The following is a 22583-nucleotide window of genomic DNA, read 5'->3' on the forward strand; positions in this document are numbered from 1 at the left end:
CTTTAGCGTTATAAATAAAACATTATACAGTCGGAAAAATTAAAGAATGCCCATCAGTCACTTATTTTGTATTAATAACAAGCGTTTGTTACAGAAAAAAACAGCAAATAAAAAATAAGTGATTGATGTGATCGTTCATGGGTATTCTTTCATTTTTCCGACTGTAGAAGCTATAAATTAAACTTTATAAAAATCTTTATATAAGGTCTTTCGTGTAAAATTTTCTGAGTTTCTCTATGGTCCAGTCAGTTTTTTTCTAGGACTTATATTTTCATAGGTGTTTAAAAAAACAACTAATCTCGCAGTTCATTTGTTTAATAAAAAAGTTTTGTAATAGAACTTTTCGATAAATATGTTTTTTATTTCTTAACGAAAATATAAAAAGTTCTATCTTGTTTGATTTTTTTCCGTAAGTAAAAACTCAATGGACTCCATGTAAAAACACAATATTTTTAGTTAAACGAGAAACAAATGGAAGCCGCTAAAAAGGTTGTTACAAATGTATGTACCCAAAAAACAAAAGCAACTTTAGGTAAGTATTACAGAAAATTAACACGTAATAAATATGATTTACTGCCATAATTTATCCCCTGTGTTTATATTCTAACAGGACAAAGCGGGTTTTGTAAAGGGTAAGGGTACACGGGAAGGAATTCTGAACCTGAGACAACTCATTGTCACAGTTATTAAAAATCTGTACCAGTCCAATATAGCAACAGTACGACTAGATCAGAAGTTCTCAAACCAATTCAAGACCAAGACACAAGGATGCGTGTTGTCACCTGACTTATTCAACATTTATGGTAAACATGTCGTGAGGATGGCTTTAGAAGGATGGGCCGGTGGAGTAACAATAGCTGGTAGGAAAATCTCCAATTTAAGATTTGCTTATGACACTACACTTATAGCAGCAAATAAGCAAGAAATGTTTGATGTCCTGTGAAGAGTTGAGTACGAAAGCAATAAAGTTGGCCTGAAAATCAATAAATCAAAGAAAAAAATAATGCTGGTCGAGAGATTCCACACTATTCAACTGACTAAGAACATATTACAGAAATACCAGATAGTAAACAGCTTTGTCTATCTCGGCTCTTGTCTAGTATAACTAATAGTCCGTTCTTTAACGGTAAAATATTGCAAAATCTCTAAATTTTAAAGAACCGCTTGGATTGACATGAAATTTGGCATACACATAGCTAACAAGTCAAAGAAAAAAAGTGATATTGTACCGATATGTGCTTTTGCCCTGGGGGTGGTTTTCACCCCCTCTTGTGGGTGAAAAAATATTCGTCCAAAGAAAGTCAGGAAATGGATAAACTGGCTAATTTTAAGTAACTTTTGTTCTATAGAGTTTTTTCACTAAGTCAATACTTTTCGAGTTATTTGGCAGTGAATATGTTCATTTTAGCAACAAAATAACCACGCTTTTAGACGGTTTTTCGCAAATAACTCAAATAGTAAGTATTTTGTCGAAAAAACATTCTTAACAAAAATATAGCCTGTAAAATTTTTTAAAAAATGGTGTATATTTATCACTTTCCTACACCTAGTAGAAGCAGAGTTATAGCTAATAAAATTAGGTTCATATTCGTCAAATTCCAAATGGAATATTTTAACGTGAAATAACCAAAAATGAAGCACATTTCGGGGAAAACTCATTACAACTTTTTTAAAGTGTTTAAAAAAGCTTTATTTTTGTTTTATAAAAAAAATTTCTAGCATCAAAATTAAACAAGTTACGCTCAAAAAAAAGTTAGTCCCTTTTGGTTTTGGTAAAAAAATCGCGAAAATCACCCCCTAACTAGTATCTTAAATGATCTTAATCGTTACGACTTCACAAGTTTCTTGACTCGTGTATATATTGTTTATATGATCTGTAAGTTTCATCGGTACAGAGTCCTTATTATTGAAATGGCTGTTAAAATGGGTTGAACGAGTCACTGATCACGAATGTATGCAAATTTAGAAACACCAAATCTTAATCAATTTTTGTCTAACAGAAAAACAAAAAAATACATGATATTCAGAAAAGCAAATCTGACTTTTTTTGTTTTTCGAGATTTTTGGTATCTCTAACAATTTTTAAGTTATTTTGAAAAAAAGCATATTTTTCAAAATTAAAATTTTTAAAAATTTTATTTTGAAACCAAATTTTTTCAAAAATAAACACTTTGAATCGATGAAACTTACAGACCATATAAACACAACATAAGTAAAATAATTTTTGGAGCAGTAACGAATAATTTCATTTAAGTTGCTAATTAGAGGGTGGTCTTCCCGATTTTTTTTTTGAAAAAACAAAAGGGACCAACTTTATTTTGAGCGTAACTTGCTTAACTTTACTGATAGAAACTTTTTGTAAAAACAGAAATAAAGATTTTTTAAACACTTTAAAAAAGTTATAATGGGTTTTCCCCAAAAAGTGCTTAATTTTTTGGATATTTCACGTCGAAATATTCTATTTGAAATTTGGTAAATATGAATCTATTTTTCATTGGCTATAACTCCGGTTCTACGAGATCCAGAGACCTAACGCGTACACCATTTTTTTTACTTTTTTATAAGCTATATTTTTGCTAAGAAAGTTTTTTCGACAAAATACTTACTTTTTGAGTTATGTGCGAAAAAGCGTCTAAAAATATAGTTATTTTGTTGGAAAATGAACATATTCACTCGCAAATAACTCGAAAAGTGTTGACTTGGCGAAAAAGCTCTATAGAACAAAAGTTACTTAAAATTAGTCAGTTTACCCATTTCCGGACTTATTTTGGAGATATATTTTTTCACCCCCAATAGGGGGTGAAAGTCACCCCCAGGACAAAAGCACACATCGGCACAATATCACTTTTTTTCTTTGACATGTAAGCTATACGTATGCCAAATTTCATGTCAATCCCAGCGGTTCTTTAAAATTTAGAGCAAAAAACCGTGAAAGAATGGACTATAACGATGGTAACTGTGAAGCAGAAGTTCGGAGACGTATTGATATGGCAAAAAATGCGATGAGTCGCCTAACTTAAGTTTGGAAAGACAGATCTATCCCTAAAAATATCAGATGAGACTGGTGAATGTTCTTGTATTCTCAATATTTCTAAACGGGACAGAGACTTTGATACTTCGCGCACGCGAGCGCCAAAGAATTGATGCCTTTGAGATGTGGTGTTGGAGAAGAATGCTGCGCATACCTTAAACAGCTCATATGACAAACGATTCTGCAATTCTTCGGTCACGTGGTTCGCAGAGGTGACGGTAGTTTGGAGAGATTATTTGTTTCTGTAAAAATTCCGGGTAGGAGATCAAGAGGACGATCACCAAATTGATGGTCTGACCAAATTAAGAATTTAGTTGAAAACACATTCTGCGAATCTCTCAGAGCAGCTGAAGCTAGAGACCAATGAAAAAAAAATGTTAGGAATCTTGGAAGATATCAAGATCCTTAGTAATGGGGAAACGACAAGAGAGATAGTTATATTCTACATACTATCCATGTCTGTTTCCAAAATTTTCCTTTAACCCTTAAGTATATAATTTAGCTACTTCGCCCTAGAAGGCCTTGGTTTGGTTTACTATTTTTTTTTCATTCCTTCCTGTTTGATGCTTTATTTGTCCCCTTTTGAAACCTTAGGTCCTCCTACGTCTTTTATACATAATATTTCCAACTTTTTTCCAAATTTTTTTTGTTTATGGTCTAGTTTCCTTTTTATTTTCTCCTAATTCTCCCGTTAGTAGTCTTTTGGGTTGTTTCGTGAGAATCCTTTGTATGTTCCAATGATCTCAGTCTTTGTTATTTTATGCTCACCTACGACATTAGATCCTCAATATAACTTCTCTATTTCTTTATTTGGTATTTCTGTCCACGTTCCATTCGAAACGTTTCCTCCAAATATTTTCCTGAACACTTTTATTCTTCGTCCATGTTTCACTGGCATATTATAATGCTATGAGTCTCATACAGACGAAGAATCCATGTTAGACGAGAAGAACACCGAAATGCCATCAAAAGGAGAGAAACGGCATCTCTTGTACAACATACCACAAATAGAGGACATCCAATAAACCTGAACCAAAGGACGATGCTAGGCTAACAGAAATAAAAAAAAAACGTCAATCAGAGAATCGATATAAATAGAAAAAAAATCCCAACGATCTTAACCAAAAAATAATGCTAAAAGGCTTCTTAAAATATGACCGTATCGGAAAAGTTTCAGTTTACTTCAAACCACAGCGAGGTCTACACGGAGGTTTTTATCAAGAATAACTTTTGTTCGTAAAGTTAATAATAAAAGAATTATCATTTATTATAAAAAAAGATGTTGTTTATCCAAGTATTCATAATTTGAGAAAAATTGCAATTTTTTTTTAATTAGAAGGTTGTAATTGCATATTTATATAGTCCTCTCGCCAGTGGGGGTACAACGGCCTTCTTAATTCAGATGGACTTACCCAAGTTCTTTTTATGTACTTTGACCCGTAGAACACGAATTTTTTGGGTAACAGTTCATCAGGATGTCGAAAAGATGGTTATAAACAAAGAACTTGAGGATTCACATAACAGCGCTTTTTCGCAAAACAAAACATTTTTGTATTTTTTGGGTCATTCTAAGCAAAAAATGTTCTTACAAGTTTTTTCGTAGGATGCATAGTTTTCGACATAAACGCGGTTGAACTTTCAAAAAATCGAAAAATTGCAATTTTTGAACCCGAATAACTTTTGATTGAAGAATAAAATATAGCAATTCTGCTTACCGCATTTGAAAGTTCAAGTCAAATTCTATCGGTTTTGATTATTTTCATTGCTAAAAATTAATCTTTTTATTGTTAGACAAAGCTATAAACACATAGTCCTTGAATGATGTTTTGAATACATTTCTCATTATAAATCGAACGAGTAGGCGCGCATACAGACAATTTCTTCTTAGATTACGTACATTAAAACGCATGCATTGGGCACGGGAAACACTATTGGTAGGGGAGCCCAAGCGGGGATTTTTGCAGTTACTCGAGCGCGTCAGATTATCATATGGGGAGAGACCTGGTACCCTGCAGATGTACCTCTACCATATATTGGCTCTTAATACAGGGGAGTTCGTTAAGGGGGGGCCGAAAAAAAAAAAAATTTTCGGGCTTTTTTTTTCGTCTTTAAAGTCGGGAGACTTTTTTTTCGTCTTTAAAGAGGGGGGTTCTGGAATCTTCAAAAGACACCTCAGTCCAGAACGCCGCCTGACTGACCTTAGTGCAGGATTCATTCTTCGTAGTACCAGCGATAGTTCCCGAGGTGCTTTAAAACGCTCTCTCGTCACCGAGGCTACGCCGAATGCCTACCTGCTAAACCAGACCCTCCTCTGTCATCCAGCGCTCCGAAAGCGGAATGGCCGCTGCAAGGTCGACATCGCTTCCGAAGCACTTTACCTTCATTTATCCACAGACTGTAAGCAAGGAGGCCCTTCATTTTCCCCGTTCCCCCCTTTTTTTGGTCCCAAGATTGGGCTTTTTTTTTATTAGAGCTTCTTTCCCACAGTCTGTCTCATACAATATATCTCACTTATTCGCCTCTCGTCAAAACTTATTCCTTCTGCCTTCTACTCACAATATATTTCCCTCTCACCCCTATCCTTGGTATAGCTGTTTTTCCTCCTCTTCTTTCTTCTTGATCATTACACGGATATAGTTGTGTATGCTAATCCAACCAGTTTTATTTTCAATCATTCTCTCGATCATTTCTCGCACAGTCACAAAATTCACACCTGTCTCTCTTTCCATTCTATTTCTTTCTACTATCCATCTGTTGCACTCTAGCATCGTATGTGTAACATTGTCCGGGTGTCTGCAGTATAGACATTCATCAGTGGTCAGCTTTTCCAAACCTCGAGAGGTAGGCTCTAAAACACCCGTGCCCTGTGAGTACCTGCGTCAGGAAATAGTCCAGTCGCCTCTGACCACAGTCCATCCAATCTTTCAAGTTAGGAAGCAACATCTTTTTCCACTGTGCCACATGCTCCATGTTGTTCCATTCTTGCTGCCATCTTTCAATTGACCTTTCTCTTTCCTGTCTTCTCTCGGCCATAGTAATCTCAAGGTCTCTTCTCTCATACAGTTCTTTTCTTTCTACTACCAACACATGCAGCGGACCACATCCAGTGATGGCCCACAAGGCTGCGGCAGACACAGTCCTATAGGCGCATGCTACTCGCAGCAGACTTGTTCTGTCCACTCGTGTAATGAGCCCCCTGTAGGCCCGTATCCCTACCGCCTCACTCCAAACTGGTGCCACATAGGGGACGATCGACTGCACAACACCGTGCAAAGCCCTCCTCCTTTCGGATTTGGGCCCTCCAATGTTGGGCATCACCTTCCCCAACGCAGCCGCACTGTTTGCAACCTTCCGGGTCACCAGCTGCACGTGCTCCCCCATTTTCCATTCTGGTGCAACGTCACTCCTAGGTACTTTACGTGTTTCTTGGGTGTTAGACACGCTCCTGCACATTGTAGCTCCACACTTTGCCTGTTCCTTTTCCCCTTCACAATGATGGCCTCGGTCTTCTCTGCCGCGATTTTCAGTTCGTGCTGTGTCATCCATTTCTTCACGACGCCTCCTGCTTTCCGTACCCGGTATTTAAGATCTGGCTCGTCCCGCGCCACTACCAGCACAGCGAGATCGTCTGCGAATGCGAAGGGAGACGTAACCTCTCCATATTCACAGTTCAGAATCCCGTCACATGGTAGATTCCATAGCGTCGGGCCCAAGACAGATCCCTGGGGAACATCTGCCGTCACATCCACGATCGTACCTTTCTCCACCATAATTCTTCTTGCAGACAGATATTCCGCTACCACGCTCATCAGGTATCCAGGACATTCTCTCTCCTCCATTGCCTTCTTACATTGTTCCACTGCAGCGTATTGAATGCATTCCTAACATCGAACAACAACAGGGGGGGCCCAACGGTGTTCATCCCCTCTATTGCGCAATGCGTCGAATACACTCACGATTGCATCAATCGTGCTTCTCCCTTTACAGAAACCAGACTGCCTCGGGGACAAACCTCCCGACCTCTCAATCATGCCATCGATACGTCCCCGCAGCATTCTTTCATACAGCTTACCGACGCACGGAACAAAGCAGATGGGTTGATACTTTTCCCCAGCTTTGGGAAGCAGTACCAACTTCGATGTCCTCCAAGGCTCAGGAAAGGTCTGTGCTTCCAGCAGTGCATTCATGTGCTCCAGAAGCCACGCGGGCTCCGCCCGTCCTAGACACCTCACCGCCTCAGGTGATATCTGATCCAAACCGGGGGACCTGCGCGTCCTGAGTGCGCCCAATGCCTCGACAAGTTCATATCCATGGTAAAGGGTACAGCCCGCTCAGCTTCCTCGTCTCTCTGTACACCATGCCACCTGCCCGCGGGAAAGAGCTCTCGTGTTACCTCGAGCTTCTTATCCATAGGCATTTCATACGAGGGGTACGCATGGAACTTTTTCATGGCGATTCTGTATCCCTGACCCCAGACGTCCTTATCCAGTTTTTCACACAGTTCTCTCCAGTGCCTTCTTTTTTCTGTACGAATTTTCCTGTAGAGTTCCATCTTCCGTAGGCGGTACTCCTCCTCGATCTCCTCGATGACATCAGGATCGACTCCTGCTCTGCCCCTTGCTCTCGTTAGCCTTCTTCTCATGACTATACATTCATTTCTTTGTGTCTCGATGTCAGCGTTCCACCAGTAGGGCATCTTGTTTACATCTCGGCGACCCCTCCTGCTTCCCTCCATTGCTTTAATTACCCTCTCCAGGTTTTCGACTGTCGGTGATTGACCCTGCATCATGCTAACTCTCCATTTGATCAGCTCCTCATATACTTTCCAGTCATTTCCATCACCGCATCCGCCTCCCGACGTACCAAACGCGCGGACTGCGTTAGTAGTTCCCGCCCCGACTATCGAGAATCCGATGTACTGATGCTCCGTTCCGGTGTAGTCTGGTAAAACCTTCCAGCCTCTTGCTTTCGCCGCTATCCCTTGTGTCGCCATAGTCGATGTACGTACCAGTACCTCTCCTAACAAATGTAGGCGCCAGACCTGTGTTCAGTACTACCAGATCCAGAGTACCCACCCAGTCGGTCAGTATCCTGCCGCGAGTGTCGGTGATAGGAGATCCCCACTCCGCTGCTTTTGCATTAAAGTGTCCCAGCACTACGCATTCTCCTTCTGTGTGCTTAACTTCCTGCATGATCTCGTCCATCTTCCTCTCATACTCACCCACTGTTATCAGTGATCGTATAAACGTATTTATTTATTTATTAATTACCCATCGTTAAGAAACAAAACAAATAACAATTAATACCTAATACTGTGAAAAAGTTAAACACAATAATCGGTATGACTATTTTAATCAGTGGGGTAACTTAATAAATTAGGTGAATAAATTATTAAACCAAAAATGTATCAAAATACGAATATAGGGGAAATGACACCATATATACAAATGCAACCCATCCCAAACATTTACGGCACGCAAAATGTTCAGTATCCAACTGCATTTGATGCAAATCAATCCATCTCAATGGTACCACAAAATTATGCGGCTCATAATAACTACGAACAGGGGATGTTTCTCACTCAACAACAAATACAATGTACACCATTCACGATGTCAACACAGGCCATTCCCGATCAAAGCCACCAAAATAAAGTTCAGCAGAAGATACATTATTATTATGATGCAGTAAAGCCAACTACAAGTAATCAAAACCAAATAAGAAATGTCTCACTGTCAGAAAACGAAAAAATGGAGCAAGAAAATTCAGATAATGAAGTATTTCATCCAAATGAGTTCCAAAAAATTGAATATAAGGAGCGAAGAAGAAGTAGCAACAGCCCACAAATGAAAAAGAAATCCTTAAAGGTAAGTGAAGTTGAAAATTCTATTAGCACACAAAATCGTTTTTCTTCACTATCAAATGAAGATGATACAGAGCAAAGAAATAATAACAAAAAGGAAATAGATAAAGTTCCTCCTTTTATACTATATGGAGTCTCAAATTTACCAGGTCTTCTAACATTAATTCGCTCATCTACGTCAGATTTTGCTTACAAATTGTTATCAGAAAACAAAATAAAAATCCAGACAACTACTATCGACAATTACAAAACAATCAAAAAACTGCTGGACGACAATAAAATCGTCAGGCATACCTATAAACTACCAGAAGAAAAATCGTACAGAGTAGTTTTACGTAACATACACCACAGCACAGACACAAAAGACATAACAGCAGCATTCGCCGAAGAAGGTCATAAGGTAAAACAAATAATGAATGTCCATGACAAACAAACAAAATCACCCAAAAACTTGTTCTTTATTGACATTGAGAGAAATCGAAATAACGGTGATATCTTTAAAATCTCAAAACTGTTAAATGCAGTTGTTAGATTCGAAACACCCCACAAAAAGCAAACTATAGTGCAATGTAAACGATGCCAAGGTTATGGACACACAAGAAACCAATGCACTCAACAATTTCGCTGCGTGAAATGTGCTGAGTATCACGACTACCGTACCTGCAAAAAGAAAAAAGAGGATGGCAATCCAGCAAAATGTGCATTATGTGGAGGAGCACATCCTGCAAATTATAAAGGTTGTCAGGTATACCTTGAAATTTTAAATAGAAGATATCCCTCCAGTAATGGTGTGGCTGTACAAAATCAAGTGACAAGACCAAAAGTACAAGAAAAAGAATCACAAAACACTATAAGCAGCTCACACGCTCCAGCAGAGGTAAAAACATATGCACAAGCAGCTTCAAATCAAAATCAAGTTCAAAATATAAACAAGGTAGAGTTATTACCGCAGTCAACAAACAATCAATTCACCACGTTTCTTCAACAACAAAATAATTATCTCTTGCAACAAAACGTTCAACTTCAACAACAAATAGAAAAGCAACAGCAAGCAATCCTTGAACTAACCAAGGAAATAAGACATTTGAGAGATCTAGTACAGCAAAACACTAAATCCAACAATTAACGGCTCAAATATTTAAAATAGCTTTATGGAACGCCAATGGGGTCATAAATCGGAAGAATGAAATTGAGGCATTTTTAAAATTTCACAATCTAGATATAGTTCTAATATCTGAATCTCACAACATCAGAAAATAGTTTTAGAATATCCAACTATTTAATGTACAATGCTGCCCATCCAGACGCAGCAAGAAGAGCCAGTGCTGGAGCAGCTATAATCATTAGAAAGGGTATAAAACACCATATTTTACACAAGATTGAACAACCAGATCTACAAGCAGTCTCCATTGAAATAGAAGATTGGATCGGACCAATCTCGATAGCTGCTGTATACTGCCCACCAAATTATAGAGCTAACAAAAATTCTTTAAGTAATCTCTTTAACCAACTTGGTAACCGTTTCCTGGCAGGTGGAGACTATAACGCCAAACATAATAGTTGGGGTTCAAGACTGTGCGCTCCTGGAAGAGGCAGGGTACTACATCAAATCATATCAGAACAACACTTGGACCATTTGTCTACGTATCAACCTACATACTGGCCATCAGACCCGCAGAATGTTCCCGACTGTTTAGATTTCTTTGTTACAAAAGGGTTCTCAAGTGAATATCTAAGTATCGAATCAAATTTTGATATAGAGTCTGATCATACTCCTGTAGTAGCAACTGTACATTCAGGAATTAAAGAAAAAGAGCCTCTGCCCAAGTTGCACAATTACAAAACCAACTGGCAAGCTTTCAGAGAAAAGGTTGAAGCAAATATTGAACTAAACGTATCACTAAAGTCACCAGAAGAACTAGAAAAAGAAATCCAAAATTACACAACAACGATTCAGGAAGCTGCATGGAAATCAACACCTCCACCAACAAAAGCAAAACAAAAAATGAATTGTCCAATAAATGTCAGAGAAAAATAATTGAAAAAAGGTATCTGAGTAGAACTTGGAAGCAAACTAGACATCCAGATGACAAGTTAAGGCTCAATAGAGCAGCACGACAATTAAAGGAACTACTAAAACAACTAAAAAATAACAGCGTTCAAGAATACCTAGAAAATTTAACGCCGTCAGATGCCAGCGATTATGCGCTATGGAAGGCTACAAAAAAATTAAAACAGCAACATCGTCATATCCCACCAATTAGAAAATCCAACGGAACATGGGCCAGAACAAACAATGAAAAGGCAGAAACTTTCGGCGAATACCTAGAAGAAGTTTTCAAACCTATACCAGCTGCTGCAACAAATAACGATCAAGAAATCTTCAACTTCCTACAGAACCAAACCCCGACAGGAGAAAACACACTACACGCTTCACCCAAAAAAGTTCAAAACATAATCAACAATAATCTAATAAAAAAGAAAGCACCTGGCTGACTTAATCACAGGTGAGGTAATTAAAAATCCACCTACCAAAGCAATTAAAATGCTGACTCAATTGTGTAATGCGGTACTAAGGCTAAAACACTTCCCAATGCAATGGAAAATTGCGGAAATTATCCTTATACAAAAATCAGGAAAACCTCCAAATGAGCCCACTTCATATCGACCAATTAGTTTAATGCCAGTTATGTCTAAGATAGTGGAAAAAATAATAGAAAAAAGACTTCTACAAATACTAACAGACAGAAATATGATACCCGACAACCAATTTGGCTTTAGGAAAGAGCATGGCACCGTTGAACAAGTTCACAGAGTGGTCAACGTTATAAATAAAACATTTGAAGAAAAAAGTTACTGTTCAGCAGCATTCCTCGATGTTAGCCAGGCTTTTGATAAAGTTTGGCATCAAGGACTGTTGTATAAACTGAAAAAGAACGTACCAGAGGAACTATATACACTCCTTAAGTCGTATTTATCAGAAAGATACTTTCGAGTGAAGTTTGAGTCAGCCTATACAAAACTATATCCCATCAGATCAGGGATACCGCAAGGAAGTGTTCTGGGACCACAACTGTATCTGATTTACACAGCCGACTTACCCACAAATCGTGATATAACGACCACCACCTTTGCAGGCGATACTGCAATCCTAGCAGTACACAAAAATCCCGTCGAAGCTGCTGCAAAACTCCAGAGAGTATTAAATCAAATAAATACATGGGCACAAAATTGGAGAATTAAATTGAATGAACAAAAATCAAACCATATTGTTTTTACAAAATGTCACGGTGAATCACCTACAGTAACAATAAATAATAAGGTAATTCCCTCAGTTACCTCTGTAAAATATCTGGGCATGCACTTGGACAGGGGATTAACCTGGAGAACCCATATATGGAACAAACGGAAACAACTGGGCATAAAATTTAGTAAGCATTATTGGCTTCTAGGGCGTAAGTCTAAGCTCACGATAAGAAATAAACTGCTAGTCTACAACACAATATTCAAATCAGTCTGGGCATATGGTCTGCAGCTCTGGGGAACAGCATCCAAGTCGAATGTATCCATAATTGAGAGATTCCAGTCCAAGGTGTTACGTTCAATAATCGATGCTCCGTGGTTTGTTACTAACTGGGATATTTACAATGATCTGGAAACCAAAACCGTCAGTGAAGTGATAGTGGAGCTAAGTGCAAAATACATCGTACATCTTGAAAGCCACGCGAATGTGCTTGCAATTAATTTGTTAGACAACAGTCAGGAAACAAAACGGTTAAAGAGACAAACACCATTAGGTTTACCGCACAGACATTAATATTGTTACAGTAGCTAAGTTATTATATGTAATAGAGTAATTTAATATTATCTCTATAGAGATGTGTGGCGTTGGTCACAATCCCTACATGTCATTATTTCTCAGATAAAATGTGCCTATTGTTATATGTTATAACAGATTGCCTAATAAACATTAAAAAAAAAACTGTTATGTTTGGAGTAACATAACAGCAGACCAGCTGCATCTTCTCCATCCGGACGATCACGTATTCTTCTTTCGGTTTAATTTCATACACTCGCAGCTTTCTATTGTAGATTCGTACAGCGGCCCTTCCAGTCGTATCCACGAACCATCCTCTTTTCGTAGCCTCTGTTGGGTTTGGCTCCGCCGTCACCAGCACGTCGATATTCTTTTCTACGGCGACAGCCTCAGCGAGATCATGTGCTAATCTTGCCGTTCCCACGTTCGTTTGAAGTACTCTCAGCTGTCGGATCTTGAAAATGGTTGAAAAATTTTTTAAAGCATTCATTTTCAAGACCTATGAAATACGCATTTTAAGTATTTTTTAAAATTAGAATATAATAAACAATTTCTGAGAAATATTAATTTGTTTATAACAATTTTTTTTAAACATTTAAAGATTATGCAAAAAAATGAAAAATTTATATTTTGTCGACAAAATATTAAATATGCATCACACCTTTATAATCTTTCTAAGTTTGATCAATGTCTCATGATTATTTTGGTTTTTATTGCGACTGTAAATTGTTAATTAACAATTGAATTGTTGCTAAAATATTCATTTCATTTTCACCGGCTTCTGACTTTATAATCTATACTAAGAAAGCTTTTATTTCACCAAGCTATATAATTATTAATAGATAATTACTGGCCCAAAAAATTTATTTGAAAATTCCAGATTTTGTTGGGAAAACCCACATTCTTCAAGGAAAATTTTCGTCGGAGCAAATCGGGAAAAACATGTCTCTATGTAGAATTAAATTGGGGTGAATTTTTATTTGAGTGTTTTTGGTGTAAAGTTAAAATCTTCGGAGTTATAGAGCAATAATTGAAAAAAATACGATTTGTCGGCGCCATTTTGTTTATAAAAAAAGTAGCACACTATCTTCCGACTTTGCATACCTATATTAATAATACATAGGATCTTATAATTCGATTCCAGCAATAAAATTGCTGGTAAATAACTTTTCTTTGTACTTTACTAATTAGACCAACGTATTACAAACATTTTTTTTCAAAATTTAAAGATTATGCAAAAAAAAAGAAAAATTTTTATTTTGTCAATAAAATATTAAATAAGCATCTCATCTTTATAATCTTTATAAGTTTGATGAATGTATCATGATTATTTTGGTTATTATTGCGATCGTAAATTGTTAATTAACAATTGAATTGTTGCTAAAATATTCGTTTAATTTTCACCGGCTTCTAGAATTACAATCTATATCAAGAAAGCTTTGATGTCACTAAGTTATTTAATTATTAATTAATAATTACTTACCTACACTTTATTTGAAAATTAAAGTTTTTGTTAGGAAAACCCGCATTTTCCGAGGAAAATTTTCGTCGGAGCAAATCGTGAAAAACATATCTCTATGCAGAATTTAATTGCGGTGAATTTTTATTTGGATGTTTTTGTTGTAAAGTTAAAATCTTCGGAGTTATAGAGCAATAATTGAAAAAAATACGATTTGTCGGCGCCATTTTGTTTATAAAAAAAGTAGCACACTATCTGCGGACTTTGCATACCTATATTATTAATATACAGGATCTTTTAATTCGATTCCAGCAATAAAATTGCTGGTAAATAACTTTTCCATGAATTTTGCTAATTAGCCCAGAGTATGTGTCCAAAGGCTAGGCATCTCAATCATCTTGGTATTTCTGTCCTTGCTTCTATGACCCGACAGGAGGTATACTCTACCCTAATTCGTCTCATTCTTGGGATCTTTTCGGCCGCGTCTTCGTCCACATCCATCACGGCACTCATCATCCCTCTTTCTCCACCCCGTGTCTCGGTCCAGGTTTTTACTATGTCACATGCCCGCTCTTTACCTGCTGCTTCCTCTGTGGCCTTTTGGATCACATCCTCCGTTGTGTTGGGTGGGATTTCTTGCATCAAGATTCTTCTCTTCTTTTGCCACTGCTCTCGACACACATGTGCTACCAGAGAGGAGTTTCTTTACTTCCTCCGCCATTTCCCTTCCTCCTCCTAGTTCCAGTGATATTCCTTGATTTCTCCTCTGTCTGATCCTTTTTATGTCGATGGATTTTCTTCCCGTGAGGTTACTTTTCACTTCTGTCATAAGGTCCGCAAATGATTTTTCCTTATTTTTGCTGATAAGTACTACTCCACATTGTTCTCTGGGCTTGGTGTTAATGTTTGCCCACCCTCTTCTGGATTTTTTGCCTAGGAGCGTGATCGTCACACCCCTTCCTCTTGCTGCCCACTCGAGGATTCTCCTCGATGTCTCAACTCCTAGTAATGTTGGCGTGTGGATTCCCACTCTTTCTCTTCCTAGCTCCTCCATCTTCTGTACCAGTTTCCTGCATGTCTTGAGGAACTTCACCGTTCTTCCTTCTTGTTTGGGAGAAGTTTGAATCCATATTTCTCCTTGTCAATCCATGTTCCATCTACATGATCAGACATCGTGACTATCACAGTTCCCAGGCCTCCATCCTCATCCACCTCCGCTGGAACACCTGTTAGGTCAGGAAACATACCTTTCACCGTTTCCATGGCTTTTTTGTCCTCGTCGTTGTTGGTAACAAATACTGCCACGTCTGCTGCTATATCAGAGATGTCCCCCTCTTTCACTTCAGTTCTTTGGAAGACTTCCTCCGGCCAGTCCTCATTTAAGAACTCTGTTATTTCCTCGTACTCGCATATTGCCATTTTTTCCGTGATGGCGTCCACCCTCCTTTTAATGGCTTCTGGGTTCTCTAGATCCACTTGAACACCCATTGTCGCCATTTTCTTGACTTTCAAGGGCTCCATGTTCGTCTGCACACCTCTGGATGTCGTGCAAACGGTCTTCCTTGGAACCTCTTCTTTCTTCTTGCTTTCCTCCAGTTCCTCGGTATAATCGAACAACCGGTTTCTCAGGTTGTCGACCTCCTGCTTTATGGCAACCCTTGTATTTGGCACCTCAACCATGAGTTTTTCAAGGGCCGCTACCCTATCCTGGAGACGTTCCAACTTTGTTCTTGCATTACAGTTGGGTGTTTGCTCCTCTTCCTCCGATTAATCATCGGAACTGCTGTCAGAGCTGCTCGCTTCCCCTTCTTTTTCCCTTGCGTTTTCTTTTCTTTGACTCTTCGCTTTATTTTTTTCGTCTCTCTGTCTGTTCTCTTCTCCCTCTTTTTCTCTTCCTATTCTCTTTCTTTCTTCTTCTCTCTTGGTTTGCAGTTCCTCTCTTACTTCCCTTGTTTCCCTCTTATCTTCTCTTTCTTTTCCCTTGCTTCTGTTTGCGCTGGTTCTAGATCCGGGGTCTTCCTTTTCTTCCACTTCTCTTCTCCATCTTTTCTTCCCTTGATTCTCGTCCCTTTCTTTTTCCCCGCCTCTTCTGTTTTCTTTTTCGCCCCCGCTGCTCTCTCTTCCGCCTTTTTTGTTTTTCTTTTTTTGTCCCATCTTCCTTCCCACGAGTTGGGTCGTGTTGATCTGTCCAGTGAGGCAGTGCGCCCTTGCCCCGCCAAGGCTGTTTTCCCCTCGGGTTCGCCATCTCCCTTAGGCATCGCTTGTAGCCCACTATGTTACCCTGGGCCATGCACCCCTTCGGCACGATGGTGTTACACCTTGAGGTTGGGGTGGCGGTATACTAGGATGGTGCATAGCCGCAATCCCTATGCATATCCGTTTGTTTTCAGTGGTTTCCTCCACTGGTGTCAGGACGTGTTTGATGGTAGGGGTGGGTGTCATATGATAGTTGGGGGGTAATAACTATCACACAGGGACAGGTTAGGAGCTGGGTTGAAGGATAGCGGTCAGCTGCTCCAATTTGTCGCCTTTTACGATGAGCAGGGGAAGCTGTGGAAGTATTCTACTTGAGCGGCCCGCCTTCACACGGGGGGACGATTTGAGACTGGCGTAAGGAAATCGGGGAGTCCCAAAATTTCACAAGAAAAAAGCGAATATTTCGCGAAATGAATGACACATCGAAAAACTAAAAAATATGTGCTCAATATTTTTTAAAAATCTATCGGATGATACCAAATATGACTTCCCACGGATACGGGTGGGGGGTAAATTTAATATTTTAAATACGAATCCCGCGATATTTCGCGAAATGAACATCAGATCGAAAAACTGTAAAATACAATTATTCAATATTTTTGAAAATCTATCAAATGGCACTAAACACGACCCCCCACGGAGGTGGGGTGGGGGGTTACTTTAAAATCTTAAATAGGAGCCCCCATTTTTATTGCAGATTTGGATTCCTTACGTAAAAATAAGTAACTTTTATTCGAAACATTTTTTCGAATTATGGATAGATGGCGTTATAATCGGAAAAACGATTGTTGGAAATGGAAAATTATATTAAAAAATGGCAAGCGCCCACTAAAATGGAAAACTTTACTTAAATTTTTTTGGTTTTAGGACCTACTCTTCACAACCCAATAGGTCCCCATAACGCTCGAGTGACTGCACATTTAGCATACTTTGCTCCCCTACCATATGTGTTTATAGCTTTGTTTAAAAATAATAAAAAATAATGTTTAGCAATGTAAATAATCAAAACCGATAGAACTTGACTTGAAATTTTAAATGCATTAAGCAGAATTGCTATTTTTTTTTAATCAAAAGTTATTCGCGTTCAAAAATTGCACTTTTTTGATTTTTTGAAAGTTCAACCGCGTTTATCTCGAAAACTATGAATCCTACGGAAAAACTTGTAAGAACATTTTTTGCTGAGAATCACCCAAAAAATATTAAAAAAAGTTTTGTTTTGAGAAAAATCGCTGTTATGTAATTCCTCAAGTTCTTTGTTTATAACAATCTTATCGACATCCGGATCAACTGTTACCCAAAAAATTCGTGTTCTACGGGTCAAAATACATAAAAAAACTTAGGTACGTCCATCTGAATTAAGGAGGTCGTTGTACCTCCCCCCCCCCGATGGCGACAGGACTATATTGTCATAGTTTTTAATTCAAAATAAAAGTAGTTTACGATTGAGGCAAATTAATAATTTTTGACATATAATTGATAAGATTTGATATCTGGTGGTTGAATCTTTCTTTCGAAAAATTAATAATAAAAAAGTTTTCCATATATATATAACTTAAGTAGCCACGCTGTATATTATATTATGTATATATTATTATGTTATATTATTTTGAAGGTTTTAGGGGTCTGAGAAGATCTGACAAAAAACTGTTTTTTTATTTCAGAGGAAATCGACAAAATGCATCATGGCGATTGGGAGATAGATCATTCTGCCATGGTAAATATCATAATTAAATGTTTTACAAGAATTATATAATAAAAATCCACAAGGAAAAAGTTTTCCTGTAGTTGGCTGTATACCATGTAATACAGAAAACAGTAAAATCGTTTATAAAAGGTATATATTTATTTAAGGTATTTAAATATATACCTTTTATAAAGGATTTTACTGTTTTTATTAATTATATAATACTTTTTTTATATACCCTGCCCAGGTCAACGTATCTTAATGTAGTCGGTTCGATGTTGTTTAGGGCCACTTTGTCACTAATGGTTTCATTTATTTTAGTTTATATTGCGATGCACTCAGTCCATATGTTGTGTCAATCACTAAATACTAAATACTTTAGATTTGATTTCAGATTTCTTCTTCTTATTGCGTAGAAATGACTGTCTGTTTATCAATGTGGCTCCAGTAAGTTGTGATACCACCGTTTTCGGGGTGTTCCCACTAATCGTTTCCCTATTTACACCAGGGAAATAAGGCAAAAATATACCATGTTCGGGACACTTGAGCAGCCAGGTTTCATTCAAATGGGTTTTTTGGGTACTATATACCTAATACATTATAAATACAAAAATGCCCGTCACAGTTTGGACGAGAAATTTAGTTATTAACAAATAAGGGTCAAAATGGGAGTTTTTTCGTTTAAATCGCTACAGGTAAAAATAGGGTGTTTAAATATCTTATTTATAATATTCTTCTTTTAGTAGATGAGCCAAGGTTTAAAATAGCGCTTTTTGAATTTTCGTCCGATCATTTGTTGCTTCGAATATTGCAAAATAAAACTAAAATTTCGAAAAAAAAAATGCTATAACTTTTGTGAAAATAAATTTAAGACTTTTGTATTGCACGAAAAGTTGAGACAAACAGTCCGCACAATGCACAAAAAATTTGAAGACGATTTGTCAATTGTTTAAATTTTATTCAATTTATTTATCGCAAAGAGCTTTTTTTCGCAATGTTATTGTTCAGAAAATGATAATGATATAGCAATTCTGTGAAAACAATATGAAAGAACAATAGTCATATTTTCAAGACATTTAAAAAAATCATTAAAAAGTTATTTTTATCACCCAGAAAATATTTTACTAAAATAGATTCATTTTTGGCTTATAAACAATTTGAATAACTTTGTTAATATTGACCGTAGGCTAAAACTACACTGCGATTTGAAAAACTGGTATTTTTATACGAATTTTCAAAGAAAAATTTTTCGCCTAGGTTAATTAAGGTCAAAGTTAGCCATTTTTTTATTTAATTGACGGCTACTTTGATTATAACAATTAAGCAACCTAACTCGAGCTATTTTGAAGTTGAAGATATATAGTTTATGTGTAAAAGTTTGAGTAAATTTTGATGTGTGTGTGTGTGTGTGTGTGTGTGTGTGTTTAGATTTATGACCTTGGTTTGAACCCATTGGCCAGCTCAAATTTTTTTTATTTTCATAGACACAATTTCCTAATTTTAACTGATATACATTATATTTTAATTACAAACATATATTACATACATTATAATTACATTAAAAATACATACTAATATTAAACACTATTACTTTATTAAATACTTATACTAAACCACTAATTGATATTAAAAAATTTTTTTCTCAGCGCTAAGACCTAAACCCGATTCAACCTCGCGGAGGTTTAGGCCTTCTTTGTGATTTTTTTTTGCTTTTTTTATTTTGATTTTTTTATTGTTTTTTAATATTTATTTCTTTTTTTTATTTTTTTTCTTTTTTTTGTTTTTTTTATATATATATTTTTTTGTGAATTTTTTTTATATATTTTTTTTAAATATCAATTTTCATATTTTTTAAGTGGTTATAAACAATTTTATACAAATTTATATTTCGTGTACATAAAATGGAATTTAAATTGGTGGGGAGAGTAACTCCTACTGTTTGTAGATTCTTATATAACTGTTGATTCATCATCTGGAAGTTTGCGCAATCGAAAATCACATGCTCTAATGTACCCAACTCCCCGCAAGTGCAGTTTTGAGAAGTGGCCAACCCTAGTTTATTTTTGTGAACTGGATATAAACCATGTTTGTTCCTTGCTCTATTTAAGGTTTTAATGAATTGCCGATTTGTAATGTCGTTAAACCACGGTTTTCTATAAATTTTTGGTTGGATATCATGAAATCGTATACCTTTAAGAGAGATATCATATTCCAGTTGCCATTGCTCCATTTGTTTTTTCTTAAACCATTGTCTTAGATCAGTGACTGGCATTAATGGTTCTTCTATCGTTTCCCCTGTTGTAGTAGCATCCTTGGCAAGTCTATCCACTATTTCATTTCCGTTAATTCCATAATGACCCCTAATCCAAACCAAAAAAATTTGTTTACCTGTATTCGTAAGTAACTGGATTGTTTCTAAAATTTTTATAATTACTACTGATGAAGTGCTTGATAATTTAGTTTGTACTATTGTGTCTACCGAACTTTTGCTATCTGTTAATATAATAAACTTATTCTTGTGATGGATATTAATATACCTCAAAGCTTGAAGAAATGCGATGAGCTCAGGCTCATGGTAAAAGGCGCATCCAGTAGACTCAGCGAATTTGGATCCATCTGTATAAATACAATCGGACTCCGGCCATCTTTTCAGAATTGTTTGCTCAACAAACGTATTTATGTTAAATTGATTAACATGTGGTTCAATATTAAGATAATAATAAGGAATTTGTAGTTCTAATAGGTTATAATCACAATTATAAAAGGGAAGGATGTCATTTCTGTAAACCTCGCTATTAAATTGGATTAATAGCTGATAACTGCTTATTACTTTGGGATGATTTTTACGTCGCCAGAAGGGACTATCTATTTTTGAATTGAGGTTTTGTATTTTCTCAGATCTATTCTGTGCTAGGAGTTTTGATATAAAAACATCAGACAAAAATTGCCGTCTAAGATGCAAAGGAGGCTCTGCTGCTTCGATTTCTAAAATATGTGTTGGTGTGCTTTGTATACATACAAGACAAAGTCGTAAACACTTATTTTTTATTTTTTCCAATATCGCCAATTGAGTTAAATTTGCATTTCCATATAAAATACAAACATAGTCAATCACTGAACGTATTAGTGCTCTATAGAAGAATAATGATATATTTGGATCGGCTCCCCACTTTGTGTGGCTAAAAGCGCTTAGTACATTTATTGCGTTTTCACATTTTTTTGACAAATGATGAATATGTCCTTTCCAAGAGAGCTTTTGATTTAAAATTATGCCAAGGTATTTAACAGATGTTTTATATGGGAATGTGAAAGGTCCTATATTAATTTGGTTTGGTGCTTGATAACGTCTTCTCGTAAATGAACACATGACTGATTTATCTTCAGAGATGCTGAATCCATTTCTTTGTGACCATTCGGCAATTCTTTCTGTGGCGTTTTCTAATGAATTGATTGAAGCTTCGATCGACTTCTTTTCCGTATAAATGCAAAAGTCGTCTGCGTACTGAAGTATTCTAGTTTCTTCGGTAATAGAACTAGTAACATCAGCAGTGTACAGAATAAATAATAATGGACTTGAAATACTTCCTTGAGGCAATCCAATTGGTGTTGATTTGGGCGTACCTATCACTCCATTTATATTTAAATACACTTTTCTATCACGGTATAACTTCATTAAGTTCGCAATAACCCCTTCTGGAATTCCTATAGCGTATAATTTATCTGTCAATATGTCTAGATTAACTACATCGTATGCTCTCTTGATGTGTAAAAATAGGCAGGAGATTGAGTTGTTACGAGTAAATGCTAATTGTACATCAGTAACAAATGATGTTGTAACTTCTTGAGTTGAACGTCCTCTTCTAAATGCGTATTGGACTGCTGATAATAACTGATTTTTCTCCAGCCAGTGTTCTAACGTGTTTTTAATAAGTCGTTCGTACGTTTTCATTATACAAGACCCCAATGCAATAGGTCTGTAGGAGTCTGCATAATCTCTAGGTTTATTAGGTTTAAGAATAGGTACTATTAAATATTTTTTCCAATCGTCTGGTATGTTCGACTTGTTTGTATATATATACTGTTAAAAATGCCTAATAAGCGCTGCTTAGTTATAACTGGAATCTCAGCAATCATTGGGTAATGGATGTTGTCTATTCCGGGAGACGTATTATTTCTTTTCTTACAAGCTTGTTGTAATTTGTTCATTGTGAAAGGTTTATTTAGCATGTGATCATTTTTGTATAATAATTTTTGAACTCTCTTGGTTTTTCGTTAACCCAATTCGGACAGATTTTACTATGAAAATATTCTGTCCAGTCTCCCCACTCTATTTGATGTCTATTTGCTTGTTTCCTGTTTTTGAATCTGTTTAATTTAGCCCAAACATCTTTCATTGGAGTATTTTTGTTCAAACTTTCACAATTTGATTTTTGCTTCATTTGTAATTCAAACTAGCTCTTTTTGCTTCATTTG

General features: G+C 36.7%; 1 protein-coding gene across 2 annotated transcripts in view; it reads left to right on the forward strand.

Moving 5' to 3' along the window:
- LOC114330732 (general odorant-binding protein lush) overlaps positions 1–22583 on the forward strand; it is a 43702-nt gene that overhangs the window by 4942 nt on the left and 16177 nt on the right. For both annotated transcript variants that reach the window (XM_028280147.2, XM_028280145.2), the window contains exons 2-3: positions 457–532; positions 18088–18140. In XM_028280147.2, the coding sequence (XP_028135948.1) occupies positions 457–532; positions 18088–18140 (129 nt within the window). The remainder of the gene's footprint in view (positions 1–456; positions 533–18087; positions 18141–22583) is intronic.

The sequence above is a fragment of the Diabrotica virgifera genome, chromosome 4 (assembly GCF_917563875.1).
Source record: "Diabrotica virgifera virgifera chromosome 4, PGI_DIABVI_V3a".
Classification (NCBI taxonomy): Eukaryota; Metazoa; Arthropoda; class Insecta; order Coleoptera; family Chrysomelidae; genus Diabrotica; species Diabrotica virgifera.